Genomic DNA, 19,174 nt, shown 5'->3' on the forward strand with positions numbered 1-19,174 from the left:
AAGTGAGTAGGGGCGTGTAGGGTTGGCAGGAGGGACGTCAAAGTGGGTGGGGCGGGTAGGGTGGACGGGAGGGGGTCAAAGTGAGTAGGGACAGGTAGGGTGGGCGGAGGGACGTCAGAGTGGGTGGGGCGGGTAGGGTTGACAGGAGGGACGTCAGAGTGGTTGGGGCGGGTAGGGTGGACGGAGGGACGTCAAAGTGGGTGGGGCAGCTAGGGTGGACGGGAGGGACGTCAAAGTGGGGTGGGGCGAGTAGGGTGGACGGGAGGGGGTCAAAGTGAGTAGGGGCAGGTAGGGTAGACGGGAGGGACGTCAGAGTAGGTGGGGCGGGTAGGGTTGACGGGAGGGACGTCAAAGTGGGTGGGGCGGCTTCGGTGGACGGGAGGGACGTCAGAGTGGTTGGGGCGACTAGGGTGGACGGGAGGGACGTCAGAGTGGGAGGAGTGAGTAGTAGGGATGTAACGATTCACTCTCACTTCGATTCGATACGATTATCGATTCAATTCGTTCGATTCGATTCACCAAAGCTGAAGACAAAGTCAAATTTGTTGTAGAATCAGTTTAATTTGGCAGACTTTGAAAAATCGGTACAATGCACCATTAGAACACTGTCAAGACATGTTGTCAACAAATACCCACTGAACAAGTGATCATGAAATTAAGTTTCAGTCACGAACTTTGGTGTCAAGTGTTCATTGTGACTGTAATGTCACTGTAAGTCATTTGGAATGATCATGTTCGGTGCAAGGAATTTTCACTTGAAAGACATACCCTCTGGGCACTTACAATGTCTCCGGCAATGGAGAATACCCTCTCAATGGCCACACTTGTAGAAGCGAATTTTCAACATAATTTCTTACGATTTCAGATGAAATAAACTCTTAGTATTAGAATGTAAGTACTGTATGAATCGAAGCGAAATGGATGCATTTGAAATCGAGATCGAATCGTACATCTATCGATCCGATTTTCGATGAACCGAACCGAATCGTGACACCCCTAGTGGGTACGGAGGACGGTGGGGACGTCAGAGTGGGTTGGGTGGGTACGGTGGACGGGGAGACGTCGAAGTGGGTGGGGCGGGTAGGGTAGACAGGAGGGATGTCAGAGTGGGTGGGGCGGGTATGGTAGACGGGAGGATTTCAGAGTGAGTGGGGCGGATAGGGTAGACGGGAAGGACGTGAAAGTAGGAAGGACGGGTAGGATGGACGGGAGGGACGTCAGAGTGAGTGGAGCGGGTAGGGTAGACGGAGGGACTTCAAAGTAGGTAGGACGGGTAGGGTGAACAGGAATGACGTCAGATAGGGTGGGACGGGTAGGGTGGAGGGAGGGTGGTCAGATAGGGTGGGACGGGTAGGGTAGAGGGGAGGTCCGTCAGATAAAATAATAGGGCATAAAATTTCCTATTACTTCATATTCACCATCCAAAAACACAAACAAGAGATTTCTCAAGTAAAATTCATTAAAATACCCAGTCAAGTACAGAAACAAATATAATAAACCCGTATACACACAAAAATGAGCATCGATTTATATTCAAAACAACCAGGTAACACACTCACCAACGATTTGATTTAAATATCAATTGAAGATGTTCACATTACATATATTTCAGAAAATTGCCTAATCGAAAGACTCATTATATGTGTTATGTTGATTCCAGAGACTTGAAAAGTTATTATAAACAAGTGTTTGTACTTTGAAACGAGCACATACCCGTCGTCAGTATATAACGTGAATGAATAGATGTCGAGTGACACACACGACGACGACCAGGAAGTGGAGCGGGGACAGTCTGTCGATTCACGGTGTTGTAATTGTGGTAAGTCTCACGTTAATATGACACAATACAAACATAGATATTACTACCTATAACAGTACCTTGTGTTTTTAGCCAACATTTCTTCTGATTTTGGACTGTTATCTGGGGAGTAAGGGAAGGTTAGTTAACTTAGTTTCAGCACAGGTTAGGACAGAGGTTTCGCTTTAATACAGAAAGTAGACTTGGAATCAACATGGACTAACGTATGTTCTGATGTCGTGTCAGCTGTTGAAATGTCAGTGCTGAAAACGGCTACCTATCTTAGTATCAACATTCATGAACACGCAGTTTTAAGACAAATTAGTACAGTATATCACAGCTTTGAGGCGATGGACATGATTTCACCAGAGTTATGTCCCTTTATACATCGCGCGATTTGCAATGTGCAGCCGCTACATCTTGATCGCTTTGGACGCGCGCGTGTGCGAATGTGCGTGCGTGCTCGAGTGCGTGCGTGATTGATGTTTACACAATTAATAGACTTTGCTATAGACTGGTCCAGACTCGATTATTTACAGACCGCCGCCATATAGCTGGAATATTGCTGAGTGCGGCGTAAAACAAGAAGCAACAACTCTTCTGTGTATTGTTAATCAGCACATTCAGTATGAAGATAAAAGAGTTAGTCGACCAGACAAACCAGTGATTTTAATGATTCATCCTGCCCGAGTACTACGAAAGAGACCCGTTAAGATCCAGGTTAGAATTGATCTTCAGTAACCCATGCTTGTAAGAGGAGTGAATGGTAAGGCTCGATGACTTGGTTGACACGTCATGGGCTCCCAATTGCGTAGATCGACGCTCATGATGTTGATCATTGGATTGTCTGGTCCAGACACAATTATGTACAGCTGGAATATTGCTGAGTGTGGCGTTAAACAACCACTAAACAACCAACTAACCAACCAAGAAAGAGTAAGAGCTGCGTGGTTATACAAAAACAAACTTAGCCCTACGACTGTCCTAAGTTTAAGTTAAGGTATGGAAGTTATAATCACCTAAGAGCAAAAATCACTCTGTGGAACGGCACCAGGTTCCTGGCCAAGGGATCTTCACGAGATCTTAGTTCATATTAACTGAGCACGAATATTTTCTCAATTGGGTCTCTATCTTAAGAGTTAAGACAAAACATAGACTTAAGTTATTTCATGATCCCGGAGTCTGGTGATGTAGACTACAAGAATCAGGACCAGTTTTAACCTGGAACTATCTCTCTGTGGGTGCATGAGTGCGTGTGAGACGTTGCGAAAAAAGTATTTCTCACGCACTTGTCATTTTATTGTCAGGGTTAGGATTAGAGCGCATCTCATCTAGAGGAATGTTGCCCATTCTTGTTGTATGTTTATTGCTCATTGTCTAAGAAATAATCAAGTTTTGTGATAATGGTCTGAAGACAACTGAATCTGGACCAGACAATCAATGATTAACATTGCATCAAGGAGCAAATTATATGGGATGCCGTGCATCAAACACGTCTGAAGGTCCGACAACACGAAAATAACCGAGTATGGACCCGACAATCCAGTGATTAAAGTGAGATTAATGAGTAATGTGTATCGGATGACAGGCATCAAATAAGTCTGTGAGTCTGACCACACCATCCTACTACTTGCTTTATACAGCAAGCATGGGAAGCTGATGACAACCCAGACGTTGAAATCATGATAAAGGGCAGTGTGGTAGCATAGTGGTAAACGCAATCGCTTGTAACGCCGAAGACCCTTGTTTCATTCATGGGTACAATGTGTGAAGCCTATATCTGGTGTCCCCTGCCTTGAAATCGCTGGAATATTGCTAACTCACTCACTCACTCGTGGCGATATCACCTATCAGCTCAGATTACCTACTTGCCCTCCTTTAACATTATGACTATTAACGAAACGTCGATTCCTTCATAATACAGAAGCTGAAATCCATACTTTCTCCACGGAGATGTTATTAGACTGTGACACTAGAACAGAGAACCATCAAAACCAGAGAACCCACTATCTTTGTTAATACTGATAAACTGACGTCATCCCTTCAGGATGGTCTAAGGGAAGTAACTCTTCCCGTATACGATCTCAAGTCCTCGAAAACACATTTGGTCTAAGTGCATGATTAAGGTTTCACAACAAAGGTGACCGTCACTTCCGAGTGCTTCCTTGGCCGATTCCTTAACGGGGAACGAGTATCATGGTCTCAGGTCTAGGAACTAATTTTGGATGAGATCAACACGTCCAACACTGAATGTACAGGTATGTATGTACTTCTGATAGTCTGCTCATAGGATATAGGATATTTATATAGCGCACATATCCACGCAACTAGTGCATGCTCAAGGCGCTGGTATTTTTCCCCCTCGATCATTGGATGTCAATCTCAACGGCACATCGTATTATCAATCTCAACTCTCTGGGTAGTATACAACTCTTGCAGCCATTAGGCGCACCGAGGTATTGCGGCTTTCTAATCCTAACGAGGTACCCATTCACAGCTGGGTGGACTAGGACACATAGTCACAGTACTGTGACAAGTTCACTGCACGTTGCTGTACCCGCAACTAGCTATAGCTTACGAAAGAGTGAGTGAGTTGTTTTTTACGCAGCTTTAACAATATTACAGCAATATCACGGCGATGAACACCAGACATGGGCTTGACATAGTGTAGCCATGTGAGGAATCGAACCTGGACATTCGGCGTAACGAGCGAACAGTTTAACTACTAACACCACACAAAATGTCTGTATTACCTAAATTTACTAACATTAGGGAATATACGTTTCATCCGGCGGCCATATGAACAACGTTTTAAATCTACGTATCATCTGGCTGTCAGATTTACACAAGTTTAAAGGGGTGTTAAAATGAACGAACACTCAACTCTGTATTTACTTGTATTTTACAGGTGTGTAAATCTGGCCATTGTTTTCACGTGTTTTCTAGCATGTGTAATGTATGTAAATGCTGTGATTGTAGGACATGCATTTCAATACCTTTGAAATCTCGTATGACCAGGGTTAGGTTTGTCATATATTTAGTACACGCGTAAATAGTTGGTAATGGGTAAATATAGTGTTACAAGATTAACACGACTTTAACATGTATTTCAATGGTTTTGTAATGTAACTGTCACATCGGGTTCGTTAGCGCGTCGAACCACGCCATAATGCACGGAGATCATTAGAAACACATGACGATGTGATACCCATGACTGAGCACCACTATTAATGTGCCTGCCTTTCTTGACATACACTTGATGTCTGTTTAAAAGGTTACAATATTGGGTCTATGGGCCAGAGCGATATGCATGTTAGGTAGTGTGTGTGTGCATGTGTGTGTGAGGGAGAGGGTGTGGTATGGGGTAGGCCTAGGGTTGGGTGGTGGCGGTGGGGTACTGATAAGCATTTCTGATCAGTAGGTAATACCGTTTATACATTTTGTAATGGAAATTACATTATAGATTAAATAATTGACCTTAGGTACACTTGTTACATTTACACACACACTTAAAGAGTTGTTGATCTCATAAATTTTCAGCATTTCATTTTGAAGAAGGTGCAGTCAAACATGTTCAGCACGCCTTAAAATAAATTTGAAACTGAAGATTCCTTTGGGAAGTTGTGAATAAATGGTGTTATTTGTCAAACATCTAAAACATATTTCAATTACTTGAAGACAAGTATTGTACAGTTCACAGATTTTGAAATGTTCACACTCTATCACTTCTACACCAACTCCTTTGTTCATGTAATAGATACAAACAAATATTCCTACTGTCTAACCAACATTAGAATGAGGTGCACAAAAGACGCATTTGTGAAAGGAGAGCTGGGAGCGTGCCGTGAACTGATCCACTACCTACTCGAATGGGGAACAGGTGTGAAATCTTCGCGCACGTGATTTTTGTGATCCTTGCAGTAATTCTTTCTACGCAATGATTCGGAAACGTTGTGTTATTGCTCGAGCATGTGTATACTAGTATCTTGTAAAGTGGACTGTTAAAAGAGTATTAAACTCTGCAGGTATTTGAAACTTATCATGTCGCACTCTAAATCGGGTAAACGGGGTCAAGTCATTCATTCACAAACACGTGAGGTTGCCTACAATGTCATTCAATACATGTGTACTATTTCCGACAGCACACACAATGCACTCAAAAATGCCAGCGATGCTACTGGTATATCTGTCAGTACCTTGCGCAAAATAAAGGACGAAGGTAAACAGGGGCGTAGCTACCATCATGGAAAAAAGGCCGGGCTCACACATGGCAAGCTCTCAACAATAACTAAATATAAAGCTTTGCAACCGACCAGGGTTTCCTTTCTTTGCACTTCGATGCATTAGTTTGAACAGTTGGATGTATTAGTTTGAACACTCCGATGTATTAGTTTGAACACTTCGATGTATTAGTTTGAACACTTGGATGTGTTAGTTTGGACACTTCGATGTATTAGTTTGAACACTTCGATGTATTAGTTTGAGAAAAACATTATCAACGTGCGATGTGTGCACATGATACTTAACACTGACGTAGTTTCATAAGGGTCGTGTTGAACATTATTTTGGTCTGTATACCTCAATGATAACTGTGCTGAGCTATGACACCTCTGTGAACTGTAGCAATTTAATCAATGTAATGGTATGTTATGGCTTTGCCGGGCTTAACAGAAACCAAGTCAGAATCTCGCTGGTGGAATCAAGAGAGCTACGTGCTGTTGTAAGACCATACCCCTCTTTTTATACCTGAACTGGTATACATTTTCTGGACGAAGAGCTAAGTCATATTCAAGGTTGCGGTACTTCTTCTCATAGCTACATGCACAATTGTCCTAAAGGTGCCTCCACATGACGAATGTGAACCTTGCTCTCTCCTCTCGGTGTTCACATAGTACATTTGTTTGTCACAGGTGCAGTAGTTAAGCTGTCGAATGGTGTTTACAGGTTATTCATTGAATACAAAAGATGTTTACCAGTCGTTGTCAAGTTAAGATAATAAGTGCTTAGTGTAGGTATTTATGTAATATGGAAATCGGTAATGTATGGTGAATGCAGTGACATAATGGCTATATACGAGTGTAAATAGTATCAACAGGGCACACAAAGGGTCCTGTGTAAACTCAACTGGCACCTTTCACACCAAAGTGTGACGAAGGTGGGTTACTTAGAAATACTAAGCTGTATACATGGTATACTTTGCTGTACATAACCAACGCATGCATACAAAACATCTGGAGTGACAAAAGACTTAGTGAGTGAATACGTAAATATTGCTTAAAGGTGAGTCAGCAGTATTGCAAGTATTTGCAGCTAAGTTTGTAAGAATATATGGCAAAACACTTAATTGTGTATGATTATATCAAAAGTGTGATATTTATTATCCAAAATGTCTTCTGGTGGAACTACGGAAACATAAACGACCCACTCTGCTAAAATTCATTGTGTATGTAGAATATTTGTGCATATAATATATTGTGAAGCGGCTGCAATGGTAAGTATGTATGTCCGCCCACGTGTTGGATAAAAACACTCATACACTCACTTGACTTTCTATGGCATGTTTGAACAAACACAGCTGTTAACCTTAATGATCTTGAAGAATATCTCATTTGTAATCAGTGTGATGGTCTGAAACTATAATACGATAATGATCACGTGACCAGCTACCTTAAACTCGTTGTAATTTTTTTTTTCATTTGTTCGTCTCACAGTACAAGGATCACTTCAGAAGAATTTCAAAGAGACTCCCTTCCTTTTCCTAATGCAATACTCCTTACAACTTTCCGTAGTACTTATGTAGTATCGGGATATAAGGTCTCTTGTGGCGATACATCGATGTATCACAGCCCTTGCGATATTAATATCCTGATGTATTGCCTAAATGTGTTTTGTATTGATGAATTCGTATCGCATAGTTGACTATGCAAACATCGATACTATCGATGAATCGTTACACCACTACGTCAGATGGTCTCTTTTGATTCGGAATACAGATGTTGTCCCACACGGACGTTTTCTTAAATTTCAGTTACCCGACGGAATATACTGTACACCTATTTTGATTCCATCTCTCGGGTAGATTATAGAAAACTGTAGTGATTGCAATTAGTTCATAAAGTTAGATAACTAAGCAGTTTCTGTAATTATTGAAAGCTTACTCCCTGACATCATTTATGTTGCTCATGCGTTTTTAATTTTTGCTTTTTGCTGTCTGATTTGTTATACATTATATAATAATGTTAATCATTTTGGCATCCCAATATCATGGAATATTATGTGAACTTATTAATCTATCAAAGTACCGAAACGTTTTATAACTATGCTTTACTGTTATTGGGTGAAACCGTTAATTAATGTCACAAACATAAAAACTGAAGGATGGGTGTGGAAAGAGTGGGGGAAAACACGTGCAAAGTCTCTGAGTCAGCTGAGATTATCCTTCAAAAACATCATATGTACATTTAACAATCACTTATCATTAAGTGCAACAAAAGCATTACAAAAACGCCATATTTCCACCTTTGGCTGGAGTTCTAAATATTTGATACCGAAAGCCTGTCAGTTAACTCAAAGGAAATAACCCTTGTGTTTTACAGTGATGGCTTAATCGTAGTCACAATGAATTATAGGCTGCTATGCGTTTTCGAATGTGATTGAGTCAGTGAAATACTAATATTTACCAAATCAAATTCTAAAGGAGCTTTTCTTCAAGCAGTGACTTAAAGCCATACATAGCTAGACTTGCTTAGATTATAGACTAAATATAAGGCATCATAGATATTTCACAAGCATGGTACAGGACCCTTAGCCTCATTAGCGTATTGCCTCACCACTTGCGAATTAAGCGTTGGCAGATGTAAATGTTACTGAAGATGTTGGTCCCCGCCAGCCGCCGGTGTTTGGTATTGTTTACTCTGTAACACGAACCCTGCAGTGAGTTTTAACAGACGCTGAACCTGGGAATATCTAGATATGCTTCATTTAGGGCGTAAGGATTACAGTAAGGGCTGGGCGGAAGGGAAAATAATATCGTTCTCTGACTATGATAAAATAGAGACTATATAATAGACTATTGTATGGTCTCTGGATACAGATTGGGACAAGATATGGAAAACAAAATATTTGGACAACTGACCATTGTTTGAGTCTTTTAATTGTAAATATGATTCCAATAGCTTAACCTAGATATCGATATCCTTCGAATGCACATTTGGTTGAAACTGGAAAGTATACTTGTATCCCGTGACAAGAAGGAATACTTAATAATTCAAAAGCATAACAGCACGAGTATCCATTTTGTCTTTTGCCTACATACGCTCAATCACATGAATTGTGTCTCCAGGTCACCGAGAGCATCAGTGGTTTAGGGGCCCGTATTGCAATCACGTGCGTTTCCATGTGTTGTTGACGCGGCATGGCCGCCTCGTAACATCACTATTTGATTATGATTCACAAACACATGCCCATGATATCCATGGATTAGCAGATAATTATCAAGAAGGTTTTTTTATGTAGGTGGCTTGAAACGCGCTTTGACAAAGGCCTATAGGTTCGATCACATCAATATTCGTTTTACAGCTTCTTTTTTCTCTAAAGATGCTCACGCCAAAACTGATTTAAATTCTAATCGTAGATAAAAGAATAAGACAATAAATAGTATGACAAATTATCGTTACCATGACAACCCTGTGACATTTCACCTTATGTAAGAGAGAAATAAATACGAGGCTGGGTATAGCAGTACTACTGCAGATGATAGCGTAGGTCGTAAATTTCAATAAGTTGCTGCAGCGCTATCCCTAATCACTGGATATCTATACAATTATATGTGTGATGGAGGAGAACCTGCGTCGCTACTTTTCTCAGTAATCTGAATACATGTATGTAGCGTGAAACAGGCAGATACCTTTAGATACCTGTAGCAACCATGTCCCGTGTCTATAAAGGGGATATAATGTGGGAATGAATGACATCTACTTTTATCTGGGCCCGTTTATGATGATACATATTGTGATCTTTCACAATCATCTCACTGGCTATCAGATTGAGGGTACGTTTCAAACATAACCGGTATTTCTATTATTGTATTTATACAGAAACATTCTTCGAACTTTCTCCAAATACGTCCGCCAGATACATTGCACACTACCCCATTCTCTCTTGATCTTCTCAAACGACTGTTGCAAGTTCGAAGAGTCCTGGTCAAAGTAGAAAAGTCTTAAGACTATTCCCTACACATCTGTAACTTACACATTGTACCATAAATGGGTAGAGCTTCCGTTCGGGGGAATATCAGGAAGACAACGATACCATTATCTCCAATGTTGTAGAAAGCACTCCACTCACCTAGGAAAACAATAACCCACTGAGATATTGCATTCTTGCCGGAATCAATATTTTCGGCACCTGTCAGATCTGAAGTTCAACATGCGAGGTCTGCGTCTATGTCAGGTTAAAGGTCTGCAAGATGTTTAGCAACACTGGGGCGTAATAGTCATAGGCCTGCTCCAAACAACGGAATATATATCTTGTTAGAAGGACTTCTCCGACATTGAAAATTGCAGCAATGCAACATCACATTTACTTGTGTGACATTTGCTTTCGGGCTCTGGGTTCATGGATCGTCAATTTAAACAGGACAATCAAGACAAATTTTACAAAAGGTACAGTGGCCCAACATGCCAATGGTATACTCAGAGAACGCACCCGCCTGTGCCATCCAGAAATAATCGCTACACGATAAAAACTATTGTTTGTGTGGCGTTATTACAGCATAAAGTCTGAGCGGAAGGAGAAATAACATGGTTCAGGCACTGTGAGACTAATTAAGAAAGGTCACATGCAGTGCAATAATATTCAATTATGTACTGCCAAAACTTTTACAGTACTGATGCGCGAGCTGAAGAGACTTAAGAAATTACGAGTTGGTTCGTGTAGCGTATTTTTGCCGTGCTCAAAGAGAGATAGACTAATGCTTAGTCTGTGAATATATATATATTTTGATAGTAACAGACAATCCCATTTAAATTGGAAAGGAGCCCCAGGGAGACAAGAGATTCAGAACCTGTGGAAATCTAGATTTGCTTTATTTAGGGCTTAAGCACTGCAGAGAGGGCTTGGCAGCAGGGAAAATAATGTGGTTCAGGGACTGTGAGACAGACTACATGGACTACAAGAGAGATAAAGTGCTATTCTGTTGGGACAGCTAGGGACACTTGCAAGGACGAAGGGCAGCTCATCGCCCTTTGTTCACCACTCACAAGATTTTGCAAACACCGCAGACAAAGCGTAACTGATACTGGCAACAAGTGCGAGCGCAGCTTAATAAGCCATGTTAGCTTGTGTAATACCGCTTTCTTTAGTCAGGCTCTTTTGATGATAAGAATAATGAGGTCACGTGAACGTTGATTTCAAACGTACTAAAATGTGTGAAAATGAAATTACATGAACCAAGTAATTCACATGATGGAAACAAATGATCATCTTGCTTGAGCACAGGTAACATGAAGGTGTATGAACCGTTCATATACATACCCCTGAAATCCGGTATGATACATAAATATCTAAGGTGTGTAAACATTTGCACATGTGAAAATTTACAAGTGTTTCCCCACCTAAGTTAATTTACATGTTTCCAACCTGGGTAAACTTAGAACGAAATCGTAAATTTCAGCACCCATTGAAATTCAAAGGAATGCATCGGAAATACTGTATGATCATGTATTTACTGGGTTATCTGTTTTGCAATTCATGTTTGGAAATACTTGACAATCCGGTCATGGCATACGTGAACGAGGTTCTTGTGCATACGAAAATGTACGATGAGCATATGTTTCAAAGGTATAGATTCATATGAAATATGTGCCCGAAGTTAGGAAATATCTGAAAACATACGTAAATCCGGTCAAGGCATGTATTTCCTACTGGCGATACACTTGACGTCACCAGAATTATGTCCCTTTAAATATGCAATGGGCTGAATCTTCATCGCTTTGGATGTGTGTGTGTGAGCGCGCGTGTGTGTGCGTATGCGTGTGCGTGTGTGTGACTCACTTATAGATTTAACAGAACCTAATACATCTAGAAGAGTAGGTTCTGATTATGTGACAGTTTACAAACGTGTGTGGACGCGTTCCTGAACATTCACTAACTTTAATAACACCCCTATATTTCCTAATAGTACTTTGTGATGTACTTCCACTATTTAGAAACAAGCGAAAAAGGCGGGATTTATACAGCGTATTACCAATACAAAATATATGTGATACTCGCTGTTTTAAAATAATAGAATGAATTAACCCAGAACGGATCTTTGGGTGAACAGGTTCTTTCAGCTTTTGAAGTCCCGGACATCCGTTACTCATTCTCCGTTAGAAAATGAAACAGTGTTTAGAACACCTCATGCATGTTGAAATTAACCCGTAATGGAAACGACTTTGTTCTTCTACTTTTGGTTTGAATCAGTCAAACTATTTTCAATCAGATGATTCAGATCTTTGCTTAAAACAATAGTTTTTTTAAATTAAATAAGGAAAACTTTTCTTGTATCCATCCTCAATGAATTATCAGTGTCATTTAAAAAGAATATGATTTTTATTCCTATTTTTGCTCAGAAACAACCAAAAATTAATCCAAAAATTGAAAACCATTGTTAACGTAACATCAGTTTTACAACTAAAGTTATGTACGTGACATAATGTAACAAAAGATGTATATAATTCTATCTCAAATTTTATGAACATGAGTATTATGAAACCATTATTTGCTATTCATGATTCGTTAACTACAACTGGCAAGTTAAACATAGCAATCAAGTACACAATACACCAAGGCCAAACTTCCTCAAGTCCGGGCACCTCTGACGTAATAATCATTTCAAATACATGGAAAGTTTAATGTCTTTCGTTTCTTAATGTTTATTTATAATATTTGTATACCTTTTAAATATTCTTGTTCAATAATCATAATTTACGCGTTAGCGATTTACAACGTAACTTATATTTGATGCAAAGTAACGTTTTGCACAACGTTCTAAAATATAAGTATCAAACGTTTTGCATTTCTACGCAAACAAAAGATAGAATAAATCTATAATATCATAATCAATCAAGTGAGTATTTTAATAGGACTTCGAAGCCCATTTCAATTACATGTGAAAATTACTTTTCTAAATAATGCCTCAGAAAAAATAGGGATATTTCTCAAGAAAGACAACAAACTTGTAAGCACCTAGCACCTTGATCTTTTAAAATAATTGTGAATTTCAATGCCCTAATGACCATGCTTTAGTCACTGAATTTAATTGTTATCAGAAATCTTCGAGTGTGTCTTCATTGTCTAATATTCTATGTGTGATTGACACAAAGAATCATTTCAACGAATATTTTAATTCTAATGATGAATGGACGAACAACGGATCGAACCTGCGAAATGATCCAAAACATGTGCACTCCAAATTTATATTCTTGGTTATCGATGTAAAAATCTGCATGGAGGTCAGAATCGAGAAATTTACGTCATTTTTAATATTTTGGTACAATGTGACATGATCATAGGTTGTTAGTTATAAGAAGTCTGTGAAAATAGTCTCTGTTCAAACGCTGCCTGAACATCGATAACAGTAAAATTCATCTTATATATGCACTGCAGCGACACGAACATAGAGCAGACGACTGTTTACTGAGCTATCAGAGATAAATGATATCTTTATGTATATGTGCAGGTGTTCATTGTTCATTGTGTACGTTGTTCTCATAATAATGTAGCAATGATCGCCATTTAAAGGTTTTATTGCATGTATGGCACCTGTACATTCTACCGTTGTGGTGTTCATACATGGAATCCTTTGCCATGACGCTCTGACAGACATCCTAATCCATGGCATCATCCTTATTCGAACAGATCTTGCGATGACGAGCAGGATCTTTCTCTGACAAGTACGATTTCTTACAACTTGGACACTTCTCTGGTCTTAAACTATGATGTTGATTTACATGAGAGTTGTAACTCCACAGTTGGTTGAATTTCTTATTACATACAACACATTCGGATCTTCATATGTTCTTGTGGATGCTGAAGTGAAGTTACAAGCCATACTTAGTTTTGAAGCTTCGCCCGCATCCATCGCATGGAAAGCTGATGTGTCGTAGTTTAGCAGCTTTAATCGGGGTACTTGTGAAAACATATATGTGACGAATTTATGCAAAGGCAAGACTCATCTAGGGCCTCAACATCGATTTCTGAAAGACTTTAAGCCGTGCAGTACACCATACCATGTAAAGCAAACGGGTATTTATCATTTAGACAAGAGATAATTCCACATCGACCCGTATGTTAAACTTAGTATAGCACGATTTATTTTCCTGAATGAGTGTTCAAAACATATGACGTAGCTGTGATGTAATTAGTAAAACAATTGTGGGATAACTGGTTCTAAACCATGTGCATAATTATGACTTCAAATTTACATGCAAAACCTCGCACATATCCACCTCATAAAATGACCATTATTCATGTTACTCTAATAAGCATGCAAGACATGACCTACTCCGAATACCTATCACAGAACTCAGTCACTCTGCAAAGGCGCAACTACCCGTACCCACAGCCCGAGACAGTAGCAACGACCCTTTAGCGTACAGCTTGGTTTCAGTCAAAACAAAGGCTTGAGACTTTCACAATACATGCATTGGGCATTTATAAAATATATCTGCCTTATGCCTGCATAGAAAATGTCTAATTGTATGAAATAAACCATCTATATTACCTTGATTGACAGATTTAGATTTAGATAATTTTTCGTAAGGCACGATCACGTGATCTGAAATGCGACAGTAAATCATCCGGTTAAAGAGGATGAATGAATGTCACCTCATAAATATAGTAGTTAAGGGTACAAGAAGGCTTCATCTTTCGACACAAAAACGTTAAGCCTGTTCTATTCAAAATATTGTCTGTAATTACCGTGAACGTGAAGCCTGGGTTGTCCCTGAAAAACTGTACAGTGGAAAATGGGTTGTTGCAAAGGTTTTCATGTACAGTCGAATACCCCCTGCGAATATACTCACTGTGTATTGTTAATAAACATATGGATTAAAGCCACAAGAGTTATCCCCCTTTCACATCAGAGGCACTGAAGAATGCAGAATATCTTTCGTGCCAGGAGGTGTCTTCTGTCGTCAGTGATATTCTCACTGCGCATGTCTTATTAAGATATAACGACTTTTGACGTCGGGATGTTGCCTACATTTAAACGTTTCAAGAAGGCAAAACAGTTTTGTTGTTTTAGACCATATTCTCTTTAAAACTGCAAAAGCCGCATTCATATATATTTATACCATGTATTCCTCTTCAGATAATGGCGGCTGCCAAAATATTGACAGACAACCACCTCACCTGTGTCATCTGTACCGAGGTGTTCACAGACCCTGCCACACTTCAGTGTAATCACACATTCTGTAAGTCCTGTCTGTTGAAATACACCAACACACAGCCTGAAGCAATACAAGCCAAGTCCATCCCATGTCCCTCCTGTAGACAACTGACGAAGGGGGCCACCCCTGACAGTCCAGTAGAGGAGTGGGTCAGTCAGCTGAAACCAAGCCATGTCATACAAGGGCTGATGGACGACTTCGGACCAGGGAGCAAAGGTAACGAATTGACACTTGACGTCCAATGATTATTTTTAAATGTTGTGGAAATATGTAAAAAATGTCTTTTGTTGTAATTTTAAGATGGAATGAATATATACAATCAATGAATGATGTATGAAATATTTTCATTTGACTATATTTCAATTTTTCTGGTGTTTGGTATCCTTACATCAGTCGACATTTATTATCGACATTTGCATTGATTCTTCTCACATTCTTATTATTTTGAAATTCAATTTCCAACACTATAATTTGTCTCTAAGTTAATTATTGTACAATGTAACTGATTCTAGGAAATTTCAATACACTTATATATGTGTTCCTTTATCCAGAACAAAAACAGCTTGTTCTTTGCCATTACAGCGGCCCATGTAAATATCTGCAGTGTTTGCAAAGTACAAGGGAAGACAACTCCTGCCATCTCGTGGTGCTCCGTCTGTGACGATGTCTTCTGTGATGGATGTCTGAAGATGCACAACGTGATGACGATGTTACGTGACCATGAAGTTGTGGATGTGTCTGATACCACCAAAAGAAAAGCCAAGCAACGCTTCATGTGTAAAATCCACAAAGACGAACAGATTAAGTTGTTCTGTAAGGATTGTGGGATGGCCATTTGTCACACATGCTGCAGTATAAAACACAGGAAATGTGACGATGTTGATACTTTAGATAACATGACCCCTGTTGTCAGAGAACACCTGTCAAATCAAAAGCACGAACTGAAAATGAAAATGACAACTTCAGAAAACAAAATAATGTTCAGGAAATCTCAAATTGAAGAAATAGAGTCCAATGCGCAAAGTATAAAAGATGAAATCAGACAATTACGTAAGAAAGTGGTAGAAGTGATTTTACGGAAGGAGAAACAACTCCTTGATAAAGTCGACCGATCTTCCGATAAACAATTACAGGAATTAAAAGCAGAAATAAAATCCCAGGAGATTGAGCTGCAGATGTACCAGCAACAGTATGAGTTCACAGCCAATGCTGTCTCGTCCAACAGTGAGATGGACATGTATGCCGTCTATGAGTCAGTGGGTGAGTCAACAGACAACAGAGACAGGGACAACCAACCAGCACCAGGAAGGGTTGTATTTACTCACGACATGGACAAGCTGAGTAAAGCAGTGGATGAGCTACAGCTAGGGGAGGTTGATGTTGTCGGTGGTGTGAGTGACCACCAGTCTACCCCTGTTCTACATCACACTATTGACTGTCAGGCAGATGATAATGACATTGGGGAGCCTGAATTGTTTGACGTCACAGTGTTGACTGTTGATGGTATAAAAGTAACAGTAGTTGCAGATAACAATAACAACAGCATCAAAACATATCAAACATCAAAATCAAACACCCTAAGTAATCGCCTACTACTTTCCTATAGTCCTTATCAAATAGCAAAGCTAAGTGAACGTCGGATAGCTGTCAGTGTTCCGGGCAGTCAGGAAATAGTTACAGTGGATGTTACTCCAGATCCTGTATTGCTGTCAACTATCAAAACAACTAAAAGCTACTTTGCTCTAGCCTGTCTGAGTCCTTCACAGCTGGTGGCAGGTACAAATAGACAGTCTCACTCTGTGGACATACTGGACATGACAGGGAAGATACTGAAGTCTATCAACACGGGTGTCATAAAGAATCCAAACTATATCCATGTCACCAGTAATAACAACTTGATAGTCAGTGAAGCATCAGTAAAATCCCTCGTATCTGTGACCAGTGAAGGAGAAGCTGTTTTCACCTACACACCCACAAGGGACAGAGCTCTGATGTATCAACGGGGTATCACAACAACCAGCACAGGAGATATCCTGCTTGTAGACCGCGACTCCCACAAAGGTGATTCAGCTGACAGCGTCAGGGCAGTTTGTCAGAGATGTCCTCACACAGCAGGATGGTCTGGAAGATCCTCGTGGTATCTGTCTTGATGGGGACGGGTTTGTGTATGTTACATGTAGGCGATATGTAAAGGTATTCAAATTGAAAAAGTGAGACGTGTTTCAAATATACTCTTCAAAAAAGTAGGGTGATTTGTTTTCATTTACGATTGATAAAGCTGGGAGATATATCGGAGTAAATCAATGTTGATATGATGATAATGAACATTTTAGAGTGCATCGCCACTTGCGCTTCCTGATGACCATAGTTTGTACAGTAATCGCTGTAAAAGGATGATTGGTATATGATGTGAAATTTGCATGTGTACGATGTTCATTCAGTTGTATGTGATTCCAGCAAACAATTGTATACCAGATGCAAGATGATTGTAAACAATGATGGTCTACAGTGATTTATCGACTAGCTTTGAAAACCGTCAAAATCCAGAATGACACCCAATGCACGTGTATGGGGCTAATGCGTTGTGCACGTGCATCCCATGCGTTTTGTTTAGGGTTGGTGATCAAGAGAAATGCCTGTGCGTTCGTAAGATGTCTGTCTTTGAAGCTTTTGTTGACATGACAGGGAGGATACTGAAGTCTATCAACACGGGTGCCATAGAGAATCCAGACTGTATCCATGTCACCAGAAATAACAACTTGATAGTCAGTGAAGGAAAAGTAAAATCCCTTGTATCTGTGACCAGTGAAGGAGAAGCTGTTTTCACCTACACACCACCCGGGGACAGAGCTCTGAAAAGGCCATGGGGTATCACAACAACCAGCACAGGAGATATCCTGCTTGTAGACCGCGACTCCCACAAGGTGATTCAGCTGACAGAGTCAGGGCAGTTTGTCAGAGATGTCCTCACACAACAGGATGGTCTGGAATATCCTTGTGGTATCTGTCTTGATGGGGACGGGTTTGTGTATGTTACATGTGGGCGATATGTAAAGGTGTTCAAATTGAAAAAGTAAGACGTGTTTCAAATATACTCTTATAAAAAGTAGGTGGATTTTATTTTTCATTTACGATTGATAAAGCTGGGTGATATATCGGAGTAAATCAATGTTGATATGATGATAATGAACATTTTAGTGTGCATCGCCACTTGCGCTTCCTGATGACCATAGTTTGTACAGTAATCGCTCTAAAAGGATGATTGGTGTATGATGTGAAATTTGCATGTGTACGATTTGCATTCAGTTGTATGTGATTCCAGCAAACAACTGTATAACAGATGCAAGATGATTGTCAAAAACGATGGTCTACAGTGATTTATCGACTAGCTTTGAAAACCGTCAAAATCCAGAATGACAACCTATGCACGTGTATGGGGCTACTGCGTTGTGCACGTGCATCCCATACGTTGTGTTTAGGGTTGGTGATCAAGAGAAATGGCTGTGCGTTCATAAGATGTCTGTCTTTGAAGATTTTGTTGACTCTTGTACTTCCTATCTAAATTTAAAGTTCAGGTTCCCCTGCTTTGTTTTAAGAGTATGTGAACATAATTCGATCACACAACACAATATCTGTTACAGGCCAACTTCAGGTACTGTTTATGGCTTTTCATGTCATTCATAAAGTTAGCACATTGACCAAACACTGGATCTCATGTCTTATAGCAAATAGTTTTAATCACAGATGGGTGAGACAAACGTTGATGAAGAAAACAGTAACAAATATCCATTATTATCATTTTATTCTTCATTTTTTCAAGGTCCAATGTGGTTAAGTGACTCACGAACTGTCTATCCGTAAAATCGAATTTATATGTTTTTCTGCATTTCTATAGGAATGTTTATGTATTATGAATATTCAATAAATATACTGCTAAAACTCA

The 19,174-nt window shown here is 39.8% G+C and overlaps 1 protein-coding gene across 1 annotated transcript; it reads left to right on the top strand.

Annotated features, from left to right (window-relative positions):
• Positions 1-1,720: 1,720 nt before the first annotated feature.
• Positions 1,721-19,174, top strand: LOC124266560. The gene is made up of 4 exons (XM_046701367.1): positions 1,721-1,819; positions 15,153-15,447; positions 15,814-17,350; positions 17,846-19,174. Exons 1-4 carry the CDS (start codon positions 1,736-1,738, stop codon positions 18,306-18,308), a joined length of 2,379 nt encoding a protein of 792 aa, XP_046557323.1. The 5' UTR covers positions 1,721-1,735; the 3' UTR covers positions 18,309-19,174.

This window comes from Haliotis rubra, unplaced genomic scaffold (genome assembly GCF_003918875.1).
Source record: "Haliotis rubra isolate DU_JTF1 unplaced genomic scaffold, ASM391887v1 Scf1265, whole genome shotgun sequence".
Classification (NCBI taxonomy): Eukaryota; Metazoa; Mollusca; class Gastropoda; order Lepetellida; family Haliotidae; genus Haliotis; species Haliotis rubra.